The following is a 21,256-nucleotide window of genomic DNA, read 5'->3' as shown; positions in this document are numbered from 1 at the left end:
TCTCATCTTCAAGTAAACTGTGCCTCAGAGGTGTTTCAAAGTATCATCGGGAGTGTGCTGTCTGGTATCAAGGGAATCATGTTATTTATTGATGATATTTTGGCGCTGGAAGCTCTTATGGATCGTTTGAAGGAATGGGGAATCACCATTTATGCTGCGAAGTGTGAATTCCGGAAGACTGAAGTTGACGTTCATGGACCATCTATAAAGCAGCGAAGGGATCAGTCTTAAGCAGGTATTAGACGACGCAAATATTTGCTATTTTTGGTACGATTTTTATTTGCACAAAATAAAATCTGTATTAAAAAATCGCAAATATTTGCTTCGTCTAATACCTGCTTTATGGACGGCAATTCGACAGCCGGGCACAGTAGAATCCTGGAGCTTTTTCGGGTTAGTAAACTTCCTGGATAAGTTTATTCCGAACCTTTTAACTATGACTTCAACCTTGCAAGACATTTTGAAGAAAGATACTCAACTCAAATGGGAGAAAAGACGGAGTCGAGCGCTAACCTTTGTGTGAGCAACGGAAAGATTGGAATCATATTTGAGGTGATTGCAGTTCAACCTACAAGTAAACGCCCTGCAGAAAAGAAAACATATGATCAGAACGTGAATCAAGCAAACGAATATCAACGGAATTGAGTGATCAGAACCTCCTGATCAGACGATGATGAGAGTGCGCTATCAGAATCTGACCGGAGGGCCTTCAGACTCCACTGAAAATTTGGAACTCAGTGAAAATATAGCACCTGAGTTAAACGAAGAGCTGGAAGTTGAGGCTGAGCCAGTGAAGCGGTAGAAGAGAATACCAATGACTCAGGTGAAAAGCCCGTAGAGACTTAGAGCCGATAGCAAGCCTAATGAAAATATATCGACTTTAAATAAGCCAGATTTCGACCCACTTCTGCAGCAACAGAGTGAACAATTGGGTTCGGGTGAAGAAGCTATATGAGCCGGTATTGGACGAGGTATCCAATGAGTGAGCAATCCGAGGAAAGCTCCAAGGAGTCCGCGAAAGAATCGGAGCTCCCAAAAGGTGAACTGTCGGTCAATAGTGCAGACCAGTTGGAGCAAGAGGAAGAGCAATCGTTAGAGAAGGATTCTAATGCGGCAGTCGTGGATGAGTATGTGTAACACTCTGCATCTGTTGAGAAAGATGTTGCTGGTAATGAGAGTAGTAGTGTGAAATCCGATATAGTTGAGGAAGCTCCTGTCGAGGCACAAGAGGATAAAGTTAACAGTTCGGCTGAAAAGCTGGAGGACGCTGTAGAGTCCCAAGAGGAAGTGATAGAGGAGCCGTGCATACAACGCGAAGTTTCATCGTCTGAATCTAGGCCCGGAAGTAAGACTCACATTTGCTGAGCTCGAAGTGATCAAGAAGGTAGATTTGGCCGCTTTTGACAAGAACTCTGCCGAGGCTTTTTACTATTCTCTGAAGAAAACAGCACTGGAAAACAGAAAGTCCGCAAATAAGCTCCATCCAACAATTGGAAAGTGTAGAAAAGGACGACGATGTAACGATGGATTTTTAGAATCCGGTTCTAGTGGTGGGGTAAGCAAAACAAAGCTTTTTGTGCTACATTCCGATTCGGAACTCGACCTTCTGTTTCTGACGTAGAACTACGTCTTTGTTTTCTACGCTAGATTACATTTTGTAAAATTGCAAATGAAACTGACAAATGTTGCCTCAGATTTCGAACGATTATAGCAAGCGAACGACTTATTGCATCTTAAGCAGGTATTAGACGAAGCAAATATTTGCTATTGTTGGTACGATTTTTATTTGCACAAAATTAAATCTGTATTGAAAAACAGCAAATATTTGCTTCGTCTAATACCTGCTTTAGTAAATTATGTGTCGGTGGATAGATAAAATGTGTGACAATTGTTTGATAAAATGTTTAACACTGTTGCTTTACTGCTTAATGATGAAAATAGGTGAAAAATTCCACGGTCAAGCCTTCCCATACAAATCCCTCGCTATTGCCTTGCTTCCCGCGCACGGATAACAATAACATGGACGGAATAAATTACACTGCCTACATATTCTGACTTAACAAAGTGTTTTGATTCGTTTCTCTTCCTCGTGACTGCGTGGTCACGCCTTCAACGCAGAAATCTACGTTCAACTCGATACAAACGACTGCGTGTAGAAAATTCAGCTTCATTCTTGTTTGTCACACGGTAGTGAGTGGAGTATAGCTGTTATATGTACGCGACATCATGAAACGAGAGCTACATATGAGTCAACTTTTAGGCACTGCGGAACACCTTACCTTCATTTTGCATACGACAGCAACTGGCAGCATCGTATGATGCAAGATATTTTGCTGGCACAGCTACCGGAGGACAGAACGGAAAGCAAATTTATTATGCGCGGCTAAGCAAAATATTCGATATTACCGGTGGTGCGATCATCAGCGTTCTGTAGCACACATTTCTAGTTGGAAAATATGGAATTAGTTCTTTTCAGAGCTATGAATGCTTGAAGATAAGAGTTATGAACGAACGTGTTGCCAATGAACGCAGCAAGTATAACCCTCATTTTAAGAAATTTTACTGCTGAATTGGGTGATTTTCCGGTTCAATTGTTCATTTAGACCCAGTCGAACACCGTTATCGGTCCAATATCGATGACACAAATTAGTTATTCTAAAACCAGGGTAAATTTCGCATCAGAAAAGCACAAATTTTCTTTTGGTGCTCATGACAATAACTCAGTAGTATCGAAGGTGTTTTGTTTCGTTTGTCTTTCTCGAATCTGCGTCGCTCTGCCTTTATTGCAAAAATCTACGCTCAACTCGATGCAAAAGACTGCGTGTAGAAAACTCAATTTCATTCTTGTTCTTAACCCGATAGTAAGTGGAGCCCTTATACCTGTGTGAGATACACGGTGTTCAACAGGCGTAGTGAAATATGTTAAACATCAGTAAAAATCAATATGTCCTACGTCACCATTTCATACAATCCCTAGGGCTGTATACCTTGTAGTATTTATTCACAGACTACGCAGCCAAATGTTTAGTGTACAGGGAATTGTGAGGCTAGCGCTACGATTCTACTGACACTAACATTCTCTCCCGAGCCGAGACTCTAACCTACGACAACTGGCTTGTTAGGCCAGCATCGTACTTGAGGTACCAGCTGAGAGATTCTAGCGGTGGGGTAAACGACGCAAATGTTGACATATTTAATCCGAGTTAATACGAGTCGTAGCCAGCAACTATTAGATCAGATCAGTGCGTCTTGAGCTGCCCGACAGATTAGACGTATTTTCGGTTGTTTGTGGACTGGTCTTTGACTGCCTATAGCTTCAAAGCTTGTGTTTTGTCAGTGTGTCTTTTAAAGATTACCTGGAAGTTAACTTACATCAGCCTTTCTCAAGACTACCTATTTCTTTCTTTCTCAATACTTGCAATTTGATATTATTTTTGAACTTTTTTCGTATAACCTGAAATGGCAGGATGAAATAAGAAACCACGCATCGCTACGGGGAGGAAAAGAGAGGCATCTCTTTCTGAAACTAGCTTATGCAGTGAAAATTTATATGATATTCTGCCTGAGCAAGAAGCCAGCAAAATTGAAATGTTCGAAAGTAAAACTATTCAAAGTGAAATTTCCGTAAAAAAGGAGAAAGTTCCACCTATTGTGGTAACTATTGCTGCTGAATTTAATATTTTTAAAAGAGAACTTTCTACGTTTCTCTCCGACGTCAAAGTTACTTATCAAATTGGCCGAAGAGGCGAATGCCGTTTACTGGCCCAAACATTGAAAGATTGGAATCGTCTTATTCAGTATTTAACTGAAAAGATGTATAAATTTTTTACATATGATACGAAGAGCGCCAAGCCGTTCAAGGTCGTATTGAAAGGTCTCACCAACGATCAAACCGTTGATGAGATCAAAATTACTTTGACAGAATTACTTGGTATAGCCCCTACCCAAGTAATTCTGATGAAACAAAAATCACGAGGCGAAAACAGTCAGCGAACTGGAATTTCCCTTGTAAATTATTGAATTCATTTTAACCGCAGTGAGGTTAATAACTTAAAATTTTTTGAAAAAGCACATGCTTTATAAAACGTGCGTGTAAAATGGGAATTATATCGAAAGTTTGGCGGAGGTGAAAAGCATATCACCCAATGCCGTGTTTGCCAACGTTATGGCCATGGTTCAAAGTTTTGTAACATGGACCAAAAATGCCTCATTTGTGGAGACTCTTCTCACAAAAAGGACACATGTCCTGTGAAAGAGAGTAAAAATTCTCGCTGTGCGAATTGTAACGGCAACCATATGTCGAATTTTTATCAATGCTCAACCCGTTTAGCAATTGTTAAGGCAAGGCAAGGTAAACAAAATTTAAAACAAACTTCAAAACAAAATTCTCCAAGCGTACCAGAGACGCATAGTTTACCTACTCCTTTGCATACCCGTTTAACTTATGCACAGGTTACAGGTAGTTCGAACATTATACCGCCTAGTGTTGGTAGTTCGAAAATGACCGTTAATATGGGTAGGCAAAACACGTTAGAAAATAATTGTACACCTATTACTCCAGCTAATATTGCTGCCGAAAATATTTTTTCTAATGTCAACTGCCTGGGGCCTATTACGGCAGGTAAACTTTCTTTTTTGCAACAGGCAATGTTCGATCTTATGAACGCCATGTTGCAGGCAAAATCAATGTTTGAAGCCATTCAAATAGGCACAAATTTTACTATTAAAATTGTTTCTAATTTTAAATTTAGCAATGATTTTAAATAAAACAATTAAAATATTAAATTGGAATGCTCGCTCATTGAAGGCCAATGAGAATGAGCTTTTTAATTTTTTAACAGTAAATAATGTGCATATTGCAATTATTATTGAAACATTTTTGAAACCTAACATAAAATTAAAATATGATCCCAATTACGTGGTTCATAGATATGATAGGATTCAGGGTTCCGGCGGTGGAGTTGCAATTGTTATTCATCTCCGAATCAAACATCGTGTTCTTCCCCATCTTGAGACGAAAGTTATTAAAACTTTGGGAATTGAAGTTCAAACTGAACTTGGGATTTTATTTATTGCCGCAGCATATTTACCATTTCAATGCACACGCGAGCACAAAAATTATTTTAAAGGTGATTTACAAAAACTCACCAGAAATCGTTAGAAATTTTTCATAATCGGCGATTTTGACGCTAAACATCGTTCATGGAATAATTCTCAAAGTAATTCCAATGGCAAAATTTTATTCAATGATTGTTCTTCAGGATACTAATCTATTTTGTCTCCGAATAGTCCTACATGCTTTTCTTCTGTAAGAAACCCTTCAACAATTGATTTGGTGCTGACAGATCAAAGTCATGTATGTAGTGATTTGATCACACATGCTGACTTTGATTCTGACCATCTTCCAATAACTTTTTCTTTATCCCATGAATCAGTTTTAAACCCTATGAGCTCTGTTTTTAATTATAACAAGGCTAATTGGGAAAGATACAAAACTCATATTGAGAGAAATTTCAAAAATGAGCTTGATTTGCAAAACGAAGTGAATATTGATTCCGCTTTGGAAGCATTAAAATGTGCAATTGTTGATGCCAGGAATTATTCTGTTCCAAAGGCTCAAGTGAAATTTGATTCACCAATAAAATCTTCAACTTCTAATTCGTTTGAAAAATGTCCGCAGACGTCAATATCAACGTTCTCGTGACCCTGTTTTTAAAACTATTTATAAAGATTTACAGAAAGAGATTGAACATAGATTTACTCTTCTGAGAAATCAAAATTTTGAGACTAAAGTTGAAAAATTGAAACCATATTCAAAACCTTTTTGGAAGCTGTCGAAGATTCTTAAGAAACCTTCAAAGCCTATTCCAGTTTTAAAAGATGGTGAACGTTTTCTTGTATCCAATGAACAAAAGGCTCAAAGACTTGCTCAGCAGTTTGAGAGTGTTCATAACTCAAATTTGAATTTTGTGAGTCCAATTGAAAATGAAGTCACTCGTCAATTTGATTTAATTTCTTCCCAGAATTTTTTACCTGCAGAAATAATTGAAACTAACTTGAATGAGATTAAATCAATTATTAAAAATTTCAAAAATATGAAAGCACCTGGTGACGATGGAATCTTTAACATATTAATCAAACATCTCCCTGAGAGCACAATGGAATTTTTAGTGAAAATTTTCAATTGCTGCTTCAAAATTGCATATTTTCCCAAATTATGGAAAAATGCAAAAACTACTCTAATTTAAAAACCGGATAAGAACTCAGCTGAAGTTTCAAGTTATCGACCAATCAGTTTGCTTTCTTCAATAAGTAAACTGTTTGAGAGAATTATTCTTAACAGAATGATGTCACACATCAACGAAAATTCAATTTTTGCAAATGAACAGTTTTGATTTCGCCATGGGCATTCCACAACTCATCAATTGCTCAGAGTTACTAATATGATACGGACTAACAAATCTGAAGGTTATTCCACTGGAGCTGCTCTTTTAGACATAGAAAAAGCATTCGACAGTGTTTGGCATAAAGGTTTGATTGCGAAATTGCAAACTTTTAATTTTCCAATTTTCCTAATCAAAATTTTAAAAAATTATCTTACTGATCGAACTCTGCAGGTTGTCTATCAGAATTCAAAATCTGATAGATTTCCTGTCAAAGCAGGTGTACCTCAAGGTTCAGTCTTGGGTCCAGTCCTGTACAACATATTCACTTCAGATCTTCCTGATTTGCCTCCAGGATGCACAAAGTCATTGATCTGCGATGACACAAGCATTTCCGCAAAAGGAAAAAGTCGTCGTGTCATATGCAGTCGATTGCAGAAAAGTTTAGATATTTTTTCTTTCTACTTGCAAAAGTGGAAAATCTCTCCCAATGCTTCTAAAACTCAAATGATAATTTTTCCGCATAAGCCTAGGGCTTCTTTCCTCAAGCCAAACAATAATCACGTTGTCAAGATTTTTTTTTTTATTCTCGCTTATTTTCCGTCGGTCTATTTCCGCCACTCTTGTGGCCAACATCCGACGCCCAGGGAGGCGACTCCACACCCAGTCCCTAACTCACGACCCGTTTATTAACGGACCGGCACCAACGGCTTTACTTCATCATGCGATGGAAGGCGTGATCCCAGAGATTTTTCGCCTCAGAAAATCTGCCGGGTGTCGGCTAGGATTGAATCTAGACCAGTTGGGTTGGTTGTGAGTGGATCACGCCACCTCACGACTACGACACCTATGTCGGCGGGGGGATTCGAACTCAGGCGTCGAGCGTGGTTGGCGGAGACGTTACCAACCACACTAGGCCCCCGCTCCACGTTGTCAAGATGAATGGGGTTATTTTAAGTTGGTCCGACAAGGTTAAGTACTTGGGACTAATTTATGATAAAAAACTTATTTTCAAAGAGCACATTGAGAGTATACAAGCCAAGTGCATCAAATATACGAGATGTTTATATCCTCTCATTAACAGGAATTCTAAACTTTGTTTTAAGAACAAACTTTTGATTTACAAACAAATTTTTAGACCAGCAATGCTTTATGCTGTACCGATCTGGTCAAGTTGCTGTTCAACAAGGAAGAAAACGCTCCAAAGGATTCAGAATAAAATTCTGAAAATGATTTTGAAACGTCCTCCTTGGTTTGGTACACTCGAATTACATAGACTTACTGGTGTTGAACCATTAGAAGTTATGTCAAATAAAATTATTAACAATTTTCGACAAAAATCGTTGCAATCCTCAATTGCTACGATAAGTTCTCTTTATAGCCAATAAGTTAGCAATTAAGTTAGTTGAAAGTTTACTTCCCCTTTTCTGACAAGTAGGTTTAAATCCCTACGAATGATAAGTCCTAATTGCGAAAGCAAACAAATCCTAACAATTAAAATTACAAATTTCTAACAGTGTTGAGAAGTCACCATTTGTGATTGGACACACATACTCATTATTTACTAATATTTATCATAAATACTTAAGCTACTAACAAATCCCCCCTTTAAAAAAAAAAATAAAAAAAATATTAGATCAGATGCATCCCATTAGAGATGATTCAAGTCTACCGGCGAATCACCGACAAAAGATTACAATACGGCGGAGTGTGACCGAAAATGTGGATCTATCCAGGCAGGATTCCAACTATGTGGACCTGCGAAAGTACGACCCAGATTATGTGGAAGGCGGAGATCAGTTTGATGGTTATTTTATTGGGAATATGAGGCAGCATCCACAATACAAAGATCTTATCGACAGTTCAGATCGAACAAACGAAAGTTGCTACGAGACTACCACAGTACAATGCGTACCTTCACCGAGGATCACTCGACGGAAAGTTTGGAAGATTATTCGGGTGTAATTTAGGTGAAAATAGATTAGAAAAATCCCGAGAGTCTTTTGAACATAGACGAAACCGATACGGTATCCACGGAGAAAGGAGCTTTCAGTGAGCTGACATCAAGCACAAAGAAAAGTCAACTATCGTCCAGCGATCTGTCAGCGGACAAAAAACCAAACGATCAGTGTCGCTAAGTTTGCAATCATACCGGTACAGGATCGTCATGGATCTGAAAATGTGAACACTGCAGATCGACTATCTAGGCTACCGAATTTCTAGAAATGTTCAACAACTAAAAAAATGAAATGTGACAACTGTCATTTCCCATGAAGATACATACGGCCTTCACGTCGGCTTTTCGAATGCATTGATTCTACCAATCATTGGGTTGCAGTTCGTTGATCTCCAGTTATTTTTGTACCGTAAAACGGGGTAACATTGATCATTTTTTTCGCTTTTTCGTGAGTATTTATATATTTTACAACTGAAATTACAGGCTTCATATTTTGAAAACCAGTACTGGCATCCTTAGAACTTGAGAAGTTAGTTTTCAAAGCCCTTCGAAAATCCTGAACATTGAAAACATTTATTTTTCGTTGTTGTTTCAATTTTCCTTGTTTGGGGTAACTTTGATCAGTTTCAATTTTGAATAGTTTTGAAACCTTTTTGAACTAAAAATGTTAGATAATGCTTTGATAACATGTTTAGAGACGCTTCACGTTCTCCTTGACTGCTTTTACTGCGGAGGATAGTCCTGTTCTTGCATTTAGCCGCGGTATGTACTGCGAGGCATTTTTATGCCATATGTAATTTTACCTTTCGATGATGAAGAACGTAAACGTTGGTCGCGAAAGTTGCTGGAAGTATTTTGTAAGTCAACAATCGTTGTAAAATTTTTGTGTTCAGAAAACGTATGTTGATCTTATATACAAGGCCTTTTCAACAAAGGAAGTATCAATAGGCCAGCTCTAGCCTCTTACATTCTATGTTCTAGCCAAGACAACACCCTGGCGTAGGGCAGGACAGAAACTCCTTTTCTGTACACCACTCTGGCCAGTCTTTCACTACATTCCTGGCGGATTATTGTCGAGGTTTGAAACAAATATAATTTCCACAGTCGAAACCGGAAGATTTTCACTCTCAAAATGATTCATCGTGAACTTTCATTCGAAGTAAGGTATGGTGGCCACACATCGATAGAGATGCTGAACGACTGGTGAAATCTTGTTCGGATTGTCAACTGGTGAGCAAAACTGTTCGGAAAGAACCAACGTCAATGAGGGAGTAACCAAGTCAACCATGGCATACTTGGATATGCTACGTTTTTTGCCTCGAATAAATCTATTGGTGGTAATCGATTTGTACAATCAATATCGTGTAACTGAGGTAATGCAGAGTACAATTTTCTAGGAGTTGGAATCCTTGAGGTTCTTGTTTACGACAATGCTAAGAACTTCTCTGGCTCTGAGATGCAAGATTTTTGTAAACGGCTTTGCATTGAACTGAAGCACACAACTCCCTACTGGTCGCAGGCCAATGGCGATGTAGAACGTCAAAACAGCGCAATTTTGAAGATCCTGTGGTTTGCAGAGATCATCAAGTCGGACTGCAAATTGGTTATAGAAAATATCAGCGAACGGAACTGGGGTCAAGACAACATTTTTAAAACAAAAAACGATGTCGCTTGATATATTTCGATATTTATCGTTTATCTGTCATCATCACACCGGCGACATCAATGTCAATGTGCCAAATAATCCAGCGATAAACATTTAGTAATACTAATTATAACTGTGTCTCATCTCTAGGATTGTAATCGCTTGGTCAGTTGGTCTGAGGTCTCAGCTGATCTCTTGCCCGAGGGGCGGCGCACTTTTTACCGAGAAGTTTGATCATCCGCTCCCGCCATGACGATGATGACGGTAATCATGACGGAGTGACAATAAACTCACATGCAAATGCTAATTGCGGCAAGTGTTCACAGTTGTTATGTGCACACAGAGGAGAGAAAAAAAAATAGATACAGTGATCGTGTAGAGACAGATGATAAATAAACGCCTGCGCTAGAGATTGGACGGCGGATGGGCGTCTACGCGCAATATTATTAGAGCAGAGGTTAGGCAGATGCCTACCACCGTATTGGTGAAAATGTTGCATGCTTCCTATATATACATGCCCAGCATAATTTTCGATCAAAGCGCTCGGGGATTTTACGTCACAAAGTTTGTTTTGAAAATTGAAGTGCGTTCATTTCTTTTAAGTTGCAAATTGTAATTCGTTTATTTCTGTGAAGTTGAGTGCATAAGTTTTGAAATGCCGTTTCGTTCAGTTAAATCGTGTGATATTTCATCATACAAGATACGGAAAGAAAAACTGACAGTGAGTATGCATAGTTTTCCGCGGCATGAGCCAATCCGAAAGAAGTGGGCTCAGTTTTGTGGGTTGCCGTTGTCAACTGATGCGAAGTTTGTGTGTTCCCAGCACTTCAAACCAGAAGACTTCGAATGCCGGTATCTTGTCGGTCAACGACCGTGTCTAGTTAAAAACGGTAAAGTAATAATCACTTAAATACGTACTCTGGTCTAACAGTCAACATAAAATTTTCAGCCGTTCCAACTATCCGTACGCTAGCTGATGGAGATCCGTCTGATAGAAGTCTGCGAGGTAAACGTAAGGCATAGGCGGAACTGATAGCCGAGTTATTATATTCAGAATCTTATATTCAGAAACACTGACTTCACATTCACCAGTATTGGACAACCGCAGCGATAAAAAACCAACAAATTGGTAGTTAACATTGTAGAAGTTCTGTAGTACCAATGGATAAAATCGTTCACTGCGCCCAGCGTGTGAGTCAAGTTTTGGACATCGCTTCACAACAACCTACAGTACTTCAGGAAACCGAAGATGCAATAAACTGTGTTCAGTGGATTCAAAATAACAGTTTCGTCGAAGAAACTAATGATGTATTAAAACTTGATTGCCAGTTTTATGGGAAATGTGGCCTGGATGTTTTAGCGGACGCAATTGAATTGTCAGAAAGATCCGTCATACCCAGCACTATAATTGAAAACAGCGCGAATCCGCTTGGTGAGAAGAAGCCTATTTACGAAGCACCCCAAACAATTAAACAGCTAAAATCCACCATTTTTGATCTGAGAAATACCATCCGAAATTTACAATTGAAGGTTTGAAATATTTTTGAATTTCTACCGGAATTATTTTCGCCTATAACAGTTCCTCTTCATCGTATGTTTATAAATTGATTTTTGAAATAACAGAAAAAAACCTCAAAAGTTGTTTTAATTGCTTAAAATTCTGTTTTATCAATATCTACCAGTGCGTTGTGATGAAACCTTCGACGTTGTGACGTAGAAGCTTCAGCATCAGGTTTGTTTACTATGTTTTCGTTACCAAGACAATCAAACTCGTTGTTTCTCCTAACCTGTCAATTTATTATCGTTGGTCTACGCGGTGGTGTAAATTACGTAGATTTCACACCCATTGCGATAATACCCCAATCCGCACGAGAGTCACAAATGAAATAAGGCTTTGGTCTCAATATTGTCCCCTAAACGTTTTAGAAAAAATGGGGCAACAGTTTTTGTAATTGAGTAACTATTACTTTTTATAGAAAAACTCGGGTGAATGTTCTCACAAAAGTCACTAAAGTTTTCATTAAAAACAATTTTTTTTTAAATTTTTGTCTCTGTGACAATTGAATTAGAATTTACAAGTTTTTCTCTAAAGAATCACAGACCAAATTACTTTACTTTGGAAGCAAGGGTATTTTTTTCATTTAGTAGTCACGGTGATAATTTGAAAAACAAAAGACATGTTGTCCAGAGAAATAGTTTTTCCTGTTAGTCACTGTGACTTTCGAGAGGAAATATACAACAACAGTTTTGTTTGAAAGAAGGTGTGACCTTTTGAAAAACTTATAAGTTATTAGCATTGTCACAGTGATTTTGGTAATCATCTCTTTTGGTTTGAGCTGAATATCAGGAAAAGTAAACATCAAGCTTTGACCGACAAAAATATCACTGTTTGATCACCGTGACTTTTGTCAGGAAATATATGTCAAACGTTGTTTTAGAATATGTGGTCTCTAAAAAAAATATATCTTATCAACATTGTAACATGAATTTATGTAATTATCTATTTTCAATCAAATAACAATGAAAACATTACTTCAATACTACATATTTCCTCCATCCAACGTTCGATTAGTATTGGTTCACAAGAGTCTCCGTATTAATTGATCTTTGTTAAATAAGCTATGATCATTATCGAAAAGAATCAATCTTTTTTTTTCAACGGCCACCAAAAATAATTGGTGACGAATTCCTATAGTTTTTTAATTCATCAAGATGGAGGTGTTAATTACTAAAAGCGGTAAAAATATATATAATAAAAATATAGCATAATATAATTTATACATTTTCCTCGTAAACTTCATATATTTTGTAACAATATTATAACAAGGGTTGCATTAGAACAGACATATGATTATAAGAGGAATGAATATAACTTTTTTGTGTTTCTGAAATATTTAAAATTTTCCGAATATTATTCAAAATTAATTAATTTTTCTGAGGGCGCATGAAAATTTTAAGGGGTAGGCGATATACTTTCACCATAAAAATGGAATTGTATTTGGAAAACACTTTTGGCATTTATCGCAATTCCAACTTCTTGTGTGTTATCACTTTATATGTACACATTCAGTCATTTCTAATTTCCATCAGCGAAATGAAAAGAACCTTAAATAGTAATGGGAGTTGGTCACGAATGAAATAGTTTATTCTGGAACTTTGTCACGAAAAATCTTCATGAATGTATTGATGAACATACGACTCGCGGTGACAATTTCCAACAAAGGAAACGTTTCTGGTTTCTCCTATAAACATCACCAAGTTGTTAATACGAAAAAGCAGAACATTCTAACAAACCACTTCGTGACAATTACCAAAAGTTTGTATAAGGCTGTAACACCGCCTTTTCGACGCTTTTTCAGCATTCCTGACCATTTACAGAAAATATTCTTCGCACGAATATGAATTTTCTTTTAAAGGTCACCAACATGCCATTTGTGCGGACTGGGCCCCCTCTCCCGCGCACCGAGGCGCAGTGATAGCGGCCTCCGTTTGGGGTTTTCTTGTTTATCATTCTTGTTTATCACAAATTAAATCTTGTTCTAAGCCCCAGCTGGACGGCGGTTTTATAACCTATCAAATCAAAGCAACAAGCTCCAAGATCAAACATGATTATTCGGTCAATAAATCGACGAACTCGACCGTAAAAGGTCATTTCGGTAAGGTGAAGTGCGCCACCAAGCGTGTGATGGGGCAAAATGCTACCTCTGCTTCAAGGATGCTTCCTCGCCAAAAGGTAAGTGCACTTAAAACTAGCAACATTCTGTTTTGTGCGATTCGCGAAACAATAACACAGCTAATATCGGTGATAATTACCAACCGAAGTCCAGCACTCTACCTCCGAATGAACATTTTCAAAGTCAAGAGCAGTTCGGTACATTAAACACAAACGGGGGGTACTTCATGCTTCGTCGGTCAGTCAAATGATAGAGACAGTTGTAAGCCAGCTGGCTACTGCTAGGGGGATGGAATTCACAGTAAGCAACCCCTCGAATGCGATCTTGCGAAGCCCGTTGATATGGCTCTTCACGAGATCGTTAAATTATTAACAAGAATGTGAATATTCATAGAGCCCCACTTCGTGTATCGCCATTAAATCGCGGCCGGGCGGATCTTTGAAACTTCTATCAAAGTGTGCGCGCTCATATGTGTGCGTGTGTGATTGTGGAAGTTTATCAAATCGAGGTAAATAATTGCCTATTCGCTGCGTCATGGGGGCCCAGCAAAGGGGACTTGCGCACAGGTAGTTAAATTAGCGTAATAAATATTTGGGTTTTATTGATGAGCTGTGTTTGCTATTCTCACATGCGGCTGTTAAAAGGACTCGGTGTCTTCTTCGCTGCGGTTAACACGACTTAGAATGGATTCCATTTTTTTCTCGTTACCCCGCCCTGATTGGCTGATTAAACTGCGCAGCAGTGGTAGTATCAGAGATGAATCTAGGAGTCATCGAACAATCTCATTCGGTAGGCAGTTCGTCTATTGAACTTGAACTTGGCGGACAGTTTTAAATAGCTTACTGCGACCGTGCTAACCGATGCCGGTAAATAAATCAATTCAATTAATGAGTAATTTATTCTTCGGCGGTGATCGTAAAGCAAGAGTCCCCATGTGCTGATGACAACGGCTGTGAATGTCTTGGTACTGTGTAAATATTTTACCTTTTGCTCTTGGGGAACGGACGTAAACAATCGAGTTAACACAAGCCCGGAATTGACCATCCGGCAGACCAAACAAATTAAATCACAATTTAATTGCACACACTTACCGTATCGAAGAACTCGGTGAACTTCGAAAAATAGTACCACCAGCAGGCGTGCACCATCTGCGAGGGGTTGCGGGCCGAGGCAGGATCCAGGAATGGGGTTGTGATATTATTATTTTTGTTTTAGGTTACGGTTTAATGCACCGTTGTTTGATTTACAGCAAACGAGGAAGAGAAAAGGCAGAAAATTTTTATTAGTAGTGTAATTGGGGCAAAAGGGGCACAGGGCTACTAGGATGGAGCCTACTATTGTCACGCACACGCACGAAACTAAATGGGGACCTAAACTAAGCTAAGGAAGGGTTGTCTTTATTTTATATTTTTTTCTGATTGATAATGACATCTGTAACTTTGAGGAGAAAGATTTAACAGGTAGACAACTGACAGAATATAATTACATGACTAGCTATTATTGTGTTTGTTTTTAAAATTGAGGGAAAAATCCGTAGCTAATAGCAGAAAAATGAGTAACAGGATGGGTAGGAAAATGATTAAAGTACATTAAACATATATAGATAGCGGTACATCAAGAACTAAATTTCAGGGCTGTGTTCTCTCATTTGTTTCTATGGTATAGAAGTAGGGTTAGTCTACAAACCTTGTGTTAGTCGTAGTTTGTATTTACAATGTTAGTATTGACACGCTACTGGAAATATTTATTTATTTATTGTACACACATATATATACGGGTAAACCTTAAAACTGAAATTAATGAAAGATGATGTGAGTGAAGCTGGGCCGAAACAATGTGCGATAAAAAGTTTTGTTGTTTTTATTAAAAACAACCCCACTTTTGAATAAAACAACATAATGAACAAAAAAGTTAAATCAACTGGAAATAGATTTGATTAGCCATGCTAAAACTGTTTTTCTCGGGTAATAAGCAAGTAGGTTGTAAGCAGATTTTTTCCCACACATATACACACAGAACGAGCATTTTTACTAGTCTGGAACACGAACACAGTCAGACACAATTTAGTGGCGTTCATACAAAACAAGGGACACGTGCAGTTTTTGGAATACTTAACCTACCCTTAACGTTTTAGGGTGGTTACTATAGTCGACCGGCTGACATCGGAAGTTATAATGTCCCGTTAGCCAACCCGAAACACCAATCTGTGGAAGGCAATAGAAAAAGAATACAGTTCCTAGTTAGTGGCCGTCCGGAAGATTTTGCTCGTGGTTGTTTCGTGTGGAGTTCGGCCGCTTGAAATGGTTCGGTTTCTGCCTTAACTATTTACCCGCAATAGGTTACGGGAAACGGAACCTCTTCAAGCTAGCAACAAACAAAAGAAAAAAAAACAAGATAGAAATCATAATAGAGATACGACAGAAAGTGTACTGAAAACGTCGACCGAAAAGTTGTCACTGTTGTGTTTTTTCGAGCAAGTCGAACCGCAAAAACGTTTGAAAATTTGAGTCTTGGCTAGATGTGCAGGAGCTGAATGTCAAACAGAAAGCAAGGGTGCTTTGATTACCGAGTGCAGTCACGCTTCAAACCAAAAAAACAATTCGCACTGTACTGATTTCGGTCAGTTTTCAATTTCACACTGAAATTTTTGGCGAGAAAAAAAGCACCTAAATTACACATATTTTTACAATTAAACTATACAAGCGAGATCTACTGATGTTGTGAGTAACTCCCGAATGCTTCACGAAGTTTTTGTTAAGTGTTTGGTAGTGTATCGTGTCTCTCACTTTTACGTAAATTCTACAATCGCTTTTGGCGCAAATAAACTACGAAAACTTTTATAATTGAATCGAAAAGTAACACAACAAAAATTATAACCTTTTAATAACAACAAAAATAGTTTAGAAGCAAGTTTTTTAAATCACAAAATATATCATCAAGACACCTGAAATAAACCTTACTCAGCAAGGCTTCAGTACAAAATCGAAACTTTCGCAAATAGTGATCAAAAGCATGTTAAAATCGCCAAAATATTGAACATAGAATTGTTCAAAAATGTCATAAACGCTAGGGGCAAGACACTATTGATATATTGATAAATATTTCCAATATAACAAAGTATTTATCGTTGCCTTTTAGGGCACCTTTCTATCTATAGCTCATTGACGTTACGTTATCGTTGGACGAATGTCATTTGACAGATAAGCGACAAATATCAAAATAACTCAACTAATAGCAAAGCAAAGCCTTGGTGTTACATTCCGATTCGGAACTTGACCTTCTATTTATTTATACACAGACTTCGCAGCCGACTATTTAGTGTACAGGACAATTGCGGGGCTAGCGCTACGATCCTACTGACACTAACAGTCTCTCCCGAGACGAGACTCGAACCTACGACGACTGGCTTGTTAGGTCAGCATCGTACCTCGAGACCATCTGGGAGAATCAACTAATATCGTGTAATATTATCGAAATATTTTTCAGGAAAATAAAAGTGTCTAGCCCTAGCACAAATGTCAAAAATATTAGAAAAGTCAACAGCAAAAAAAAATCCAAGTGTCAAAATAAATTTCATTAGAAATGCTACTCTCAAAACCGTCAAATTTCCAAAATAAAGAAAGTTAAAAATTCCAAAAATGAAACAATCTCGCGTAACTTTTCAAAAGAACCTAAGCATTAATGAGAAATTTTCTCCTCACTCACTCTGTTTCGTTGTTTACTGCGTCGTTATAGAAGTTTTCAACGATTTCCAACTATGTAAGATTTTTCAATGCTTCTACAAAATTGTGTGATTTTCAAACACTCATATTTTTGCTGAATATTGTCAAACGCTATCTTCAAAAATAACAAAGTTAGTTGAAAAAGTACGAATTTTCATACGATCTTTCTCCTCTATTAGACCAATAATTTTATGATATTTTGGAAGTAGAATAGATGTCCTTTCAGAATATTAATGAGTTATCTACGTGTTTTTGTATACTAATGAGTAATTTGAAGTTCAATTAGGCCTTGAAAACTCGATAATGGTTGAATACCTTTTTTTTTTTGTTTTCAACTATAGCGAGGTGAAATATTCGACAAAAGTATATATTGCTGTACATCTAATATGTAACTTTTCAAAAGATATAGAATATGTATAAAATCTTAGGAAAAAGACATGTTGAAAAGTATGTTTTAAGTGAACTTTCCATTCAAAAATTTTAATATCTTTTTAGATATGAGAGCCTGTAATTTTCCATTTTCGGCAATGTTGCTAAAAAAGCATCTGCTACAACTTTCTCGAAGACTCTGGCTGTCTATCACATTGCCCTAGTAACAAAAATTGAGGATTAACCACTGAATCGTCCTTTCTATAAGAAGCACAATAAAATATACAGAAGTTTTTCCTAATAAAGTATATCACTCAAATCAAATGTAAGGACGCTATTAATTTGAAGCACAAAATCAGCAACATAAAACACTGTGGATGGTATAGTTTGAGAGTGGACGGAAACATTTACACCAACTTCACGGAGCTTTCAACCAATCACGAGCTCGCTGCTCGGCAGCTCGTCATAGCTGCTAGAACGAAACGAGCGATTGATTTTCGCACATTCTCTACATATAGTGAGCCATCTAGCAGCCGAAAGTGAGTTTGTGATTGGTTGAAAACTGCGAAATTGAACAGAAAATAAAGCTTTTCAACTCAACTTTTCACTAGTTTACTGTCGCAACCGATCAAGACATTGGTGGTCAAAATCCGTTCAGTTGTAGTAACATTATGATTTTGAGGGAGGCACAATTCCGTTACACTTTTCACAGCATTCAATTGTCGAACTTGAAATCAAAATATACCTATTGGCCGAAAAATACAATTAAATTTTCCAACTGTAACAATAACATATCTGACAACACTGCCGGTCAAAATGATTTTTTTTATTTCTTGAATAATTTCCTTTTAAATTGCATTATTCAGAATGTCCATAATCAAGTCAGTTTCAGAGATACAATATTAGCAGAATAATAATAAGAAATGCTGAAACTCGAGTTTTGCTCATAATACATCGGGGTGATATGTTGTTTTTGTGTAAAATTTTCTCAGGAACACGATGGAATTTTTGAATTTGCAATCAAAATATACTCATTTGCCGAAAAATGCAATCTCATTTTTCAAATGCAAAAAAAAATCTGGCAACACTGTCGCTCGAAGTTGATTTTTTTTTTGAATCCTCAACCAATTTTGTCCAATTTCTTTCTTGACATCATGCTTTTGAAGCTATAATTGAAAAAAGCAAGACTTTTGACGCAAAATTGCTCTTTTTACAAAAAAGGGGAAGGTCTCACGGGGCGAGAAGTGGACCGATCATCACCAAAACTGGGATTTTTGCATAATGTTCTTGAATCAATCATTCCACGAAATTTGAGCCAAATCTGAGGAGATCGGTGACTCGTTTGTTTCTTTTTTTGCACACTTGAGATGAAATGACCCTTCATCTTATCTAAAAAGTGTTAGAAAGAGGTTAAATAACCTTCTGAAAGCTGTCTAATGCTTCTGACAATATAAAAATTAACGAATAAGAAGTTGGAAGAAGAGGTAAAAAAGCAAAAACTAGATATCATAACACCACTAAACGATCGTCGGAATGCACTAAAAAAGTGTCAGAAATTTAAAAAATGGCAATAAGATGAAATAGTTAAACTTAAGAAATGTTAAACGTACAAAAATTGCAACGTAACAAAAAAGAGAATAGTACATTTTACTAATTTTTGGAGAGGTTTCAGCGTTCATATGAGTTTTTTTTTGCAGAATATAATTTCCCAATCCAGATGCAGCACTCAAAAGAACTGAGTTTTTTAGAACAACATTTATGAAAATGATCGTTCACGGATAGGGAATAACTGTGAGCAGTTTTTTTTTCTGAGAAATTCTCATCAAAAATTCGTACTCTGTAACTTCAGCATTGAGTGGAAAAAACGCTTCGGCCACAATTTTCAAAACTCATATACAATCAAACTATTGTATATTACATACGTCCGACCAATTCTGGAATATTGTAGCATTGTATGGAATCCATATATTGTCACACACAAAGAACGCATTGAATCTGTCCAAAAACAATTTCTTTTGTACGCGCTTCGTAAGCTAAATTGGACAGCATTTCCCTTACCATCATATGAAGCACGCTGCATGCTTATAGACATACAAGCACTTAAAGAACGCCGCGAACTTTCAATGCTTTATTTTATCAATGACATTATTTCTCAACGCGTGCAATCTACTAAATTATTATCACAACAGAATTTTTAATGCACCCAGTTGTCAATTAAGAAATCGTAAAATATTTTCGGAAAACTCTCACAGAGCTAACTACTCAAAAAATGGCCCAGTAAATCGCATGATGCGTAACTATAATCAGCACTGCGAAAATATCGACATCACCATGGGCAGAAATCAAATAAAAAAACGACTAACTACTGGAAATAAAGTATAGAATATAAGAAAACATTGTATTATTATAGCTGTAGTCTACATTTGCTTGACGAAATAAATAAATAAATAAATAAATTATCCTGATTTCGGGTACTGCTGTAAGACCGTGTACCCAACATGACAACTGCTGACTTGAAAGTTAAGTTATTCCAACGCGGGTTGTGTGATTTGTTTACGGATAGTATCTTACAAAATGAATATTTTTGATTTGCAGTACCGAGCAACTGAAAAAAGACTATCTTTTTCGATTTGCTTAACCCCGGTAGAGGCAAACAACCCGCGTACGTGACTGAGCTGTCAGAAAGCTTTATACCGTTCACATAAATGAATTTAAATTCGTTCGTTTTTTCTTTTGTAAACGACATTGTCGCGTTAGTTAGGTTCGATAATATTTTTGTCATATTTGTTGGATAAACTTTCAGTGCTAGATAGGTCGCGATTTTTTTTCTAGATGTTAAAAAATTGTGCTGGTTTCAACACCTCGGCGATTTGTTTTGCTCGACAGCGAAAGAGCGTTCCATAAATGGAAGATAGTAATAAAACTATTCATATTTTATACCTTTTTGGAATGGCAAAAAGTTTTTTATCAGCTCTTTTTACTATAGAAAGTTTTTGATCGAAGCATGCCATTACCTGGAATCGGACGTAAACTTTTTATACAAGTTGGACAAAAAGTTCGGTTTTCTTGTGCAAAAAGTTTGGAGTAGTATTTTGTTTGCTTTGAAATATTCAAAAATTCTTTATCAATTATCGATTAATCGAGCATCTTTCCGGAAGCAAAATTGCCTGCGGGGACACCGAACCGAAGAACGAACTCTACTTCCAGATGGTCGCTGTTGGTGTGCGTTAGAGTGGCACGGGACGGATTTTGGCCTTCCGGAAGTACTTTGGAGAGCGCTCATCAGGGCTCTACATTTTCGAAACAAAACAATGAAACTGATATACTCGCGCTGTCATTTCGATTCATACAGTTTCATTTTCACTTGATTCCTTTCGGCTACTGTCAACGAATCACTTCTTTCTCTCTTTCGCTCTTTCTTCTTTCGGATCATTTCAAATGAAACTAATGACTATTGAAATTAGTACCGCATCGCGTCGTTTGATGGTATTAGTATGAGTTTTCTA

At 37.3% G+C, this 21,256-nt stretch overlaps 1 protein-coding gene across 3 annotated transcripts in view; it reads right to left on the bottom strand.

The window, feature by feature from the left end:
• LOC129719069 (elongation of very long chain fatty acids protein AAEL008004) overlaps positions 1-21,256 on the bottom strand; it is a 199,438-nt gene that overhangs the window by 13,869 nt on the left and 164,313 nt on the right. For 2 of the 3 annotated variants that reach the window (XM_055670435.1, XM_055670436.1), the window contains 2 exons: positions 15,780-15,863; positions 14,751-14,807 (listed from right to left, as the gene is read on the bottom strand). In XM_055670435.1, coding sequence (XP_055526410.1) covers positions 14,751-14,807; positions 15,780-15,863 — 141 coding nt within the window. The remainder of the gene's footprint in view (positions 1-14,750; positions 14,808-15,779; positions 15,864-21,256) is intronic. The other variant, XM_055670437.1, reaches the window with a different exon arrangement.

This window comes from Wyeomyia smithii, chromosome 1 (assembly GCF_029784165.1).
Source record: "Wyeomyia smithii strain HCP4-BCI-WySm-NY-G18 chromosome 1, ASM2978416v1, whole genome shotgun sequence".
In the NCBI taxonomy this organism is placed as follows: Eukaryota; Metazoa; Arthropoda; class Insecta; order Diptera; family Culicidae; genus Wyeomyia; species Wyeomyia smithii.
The sequence above is the reverse complement of the archived record's forward strand: the minus strand, read 5'-3'. Positions and strand labels throughout refer to the sequence as shown.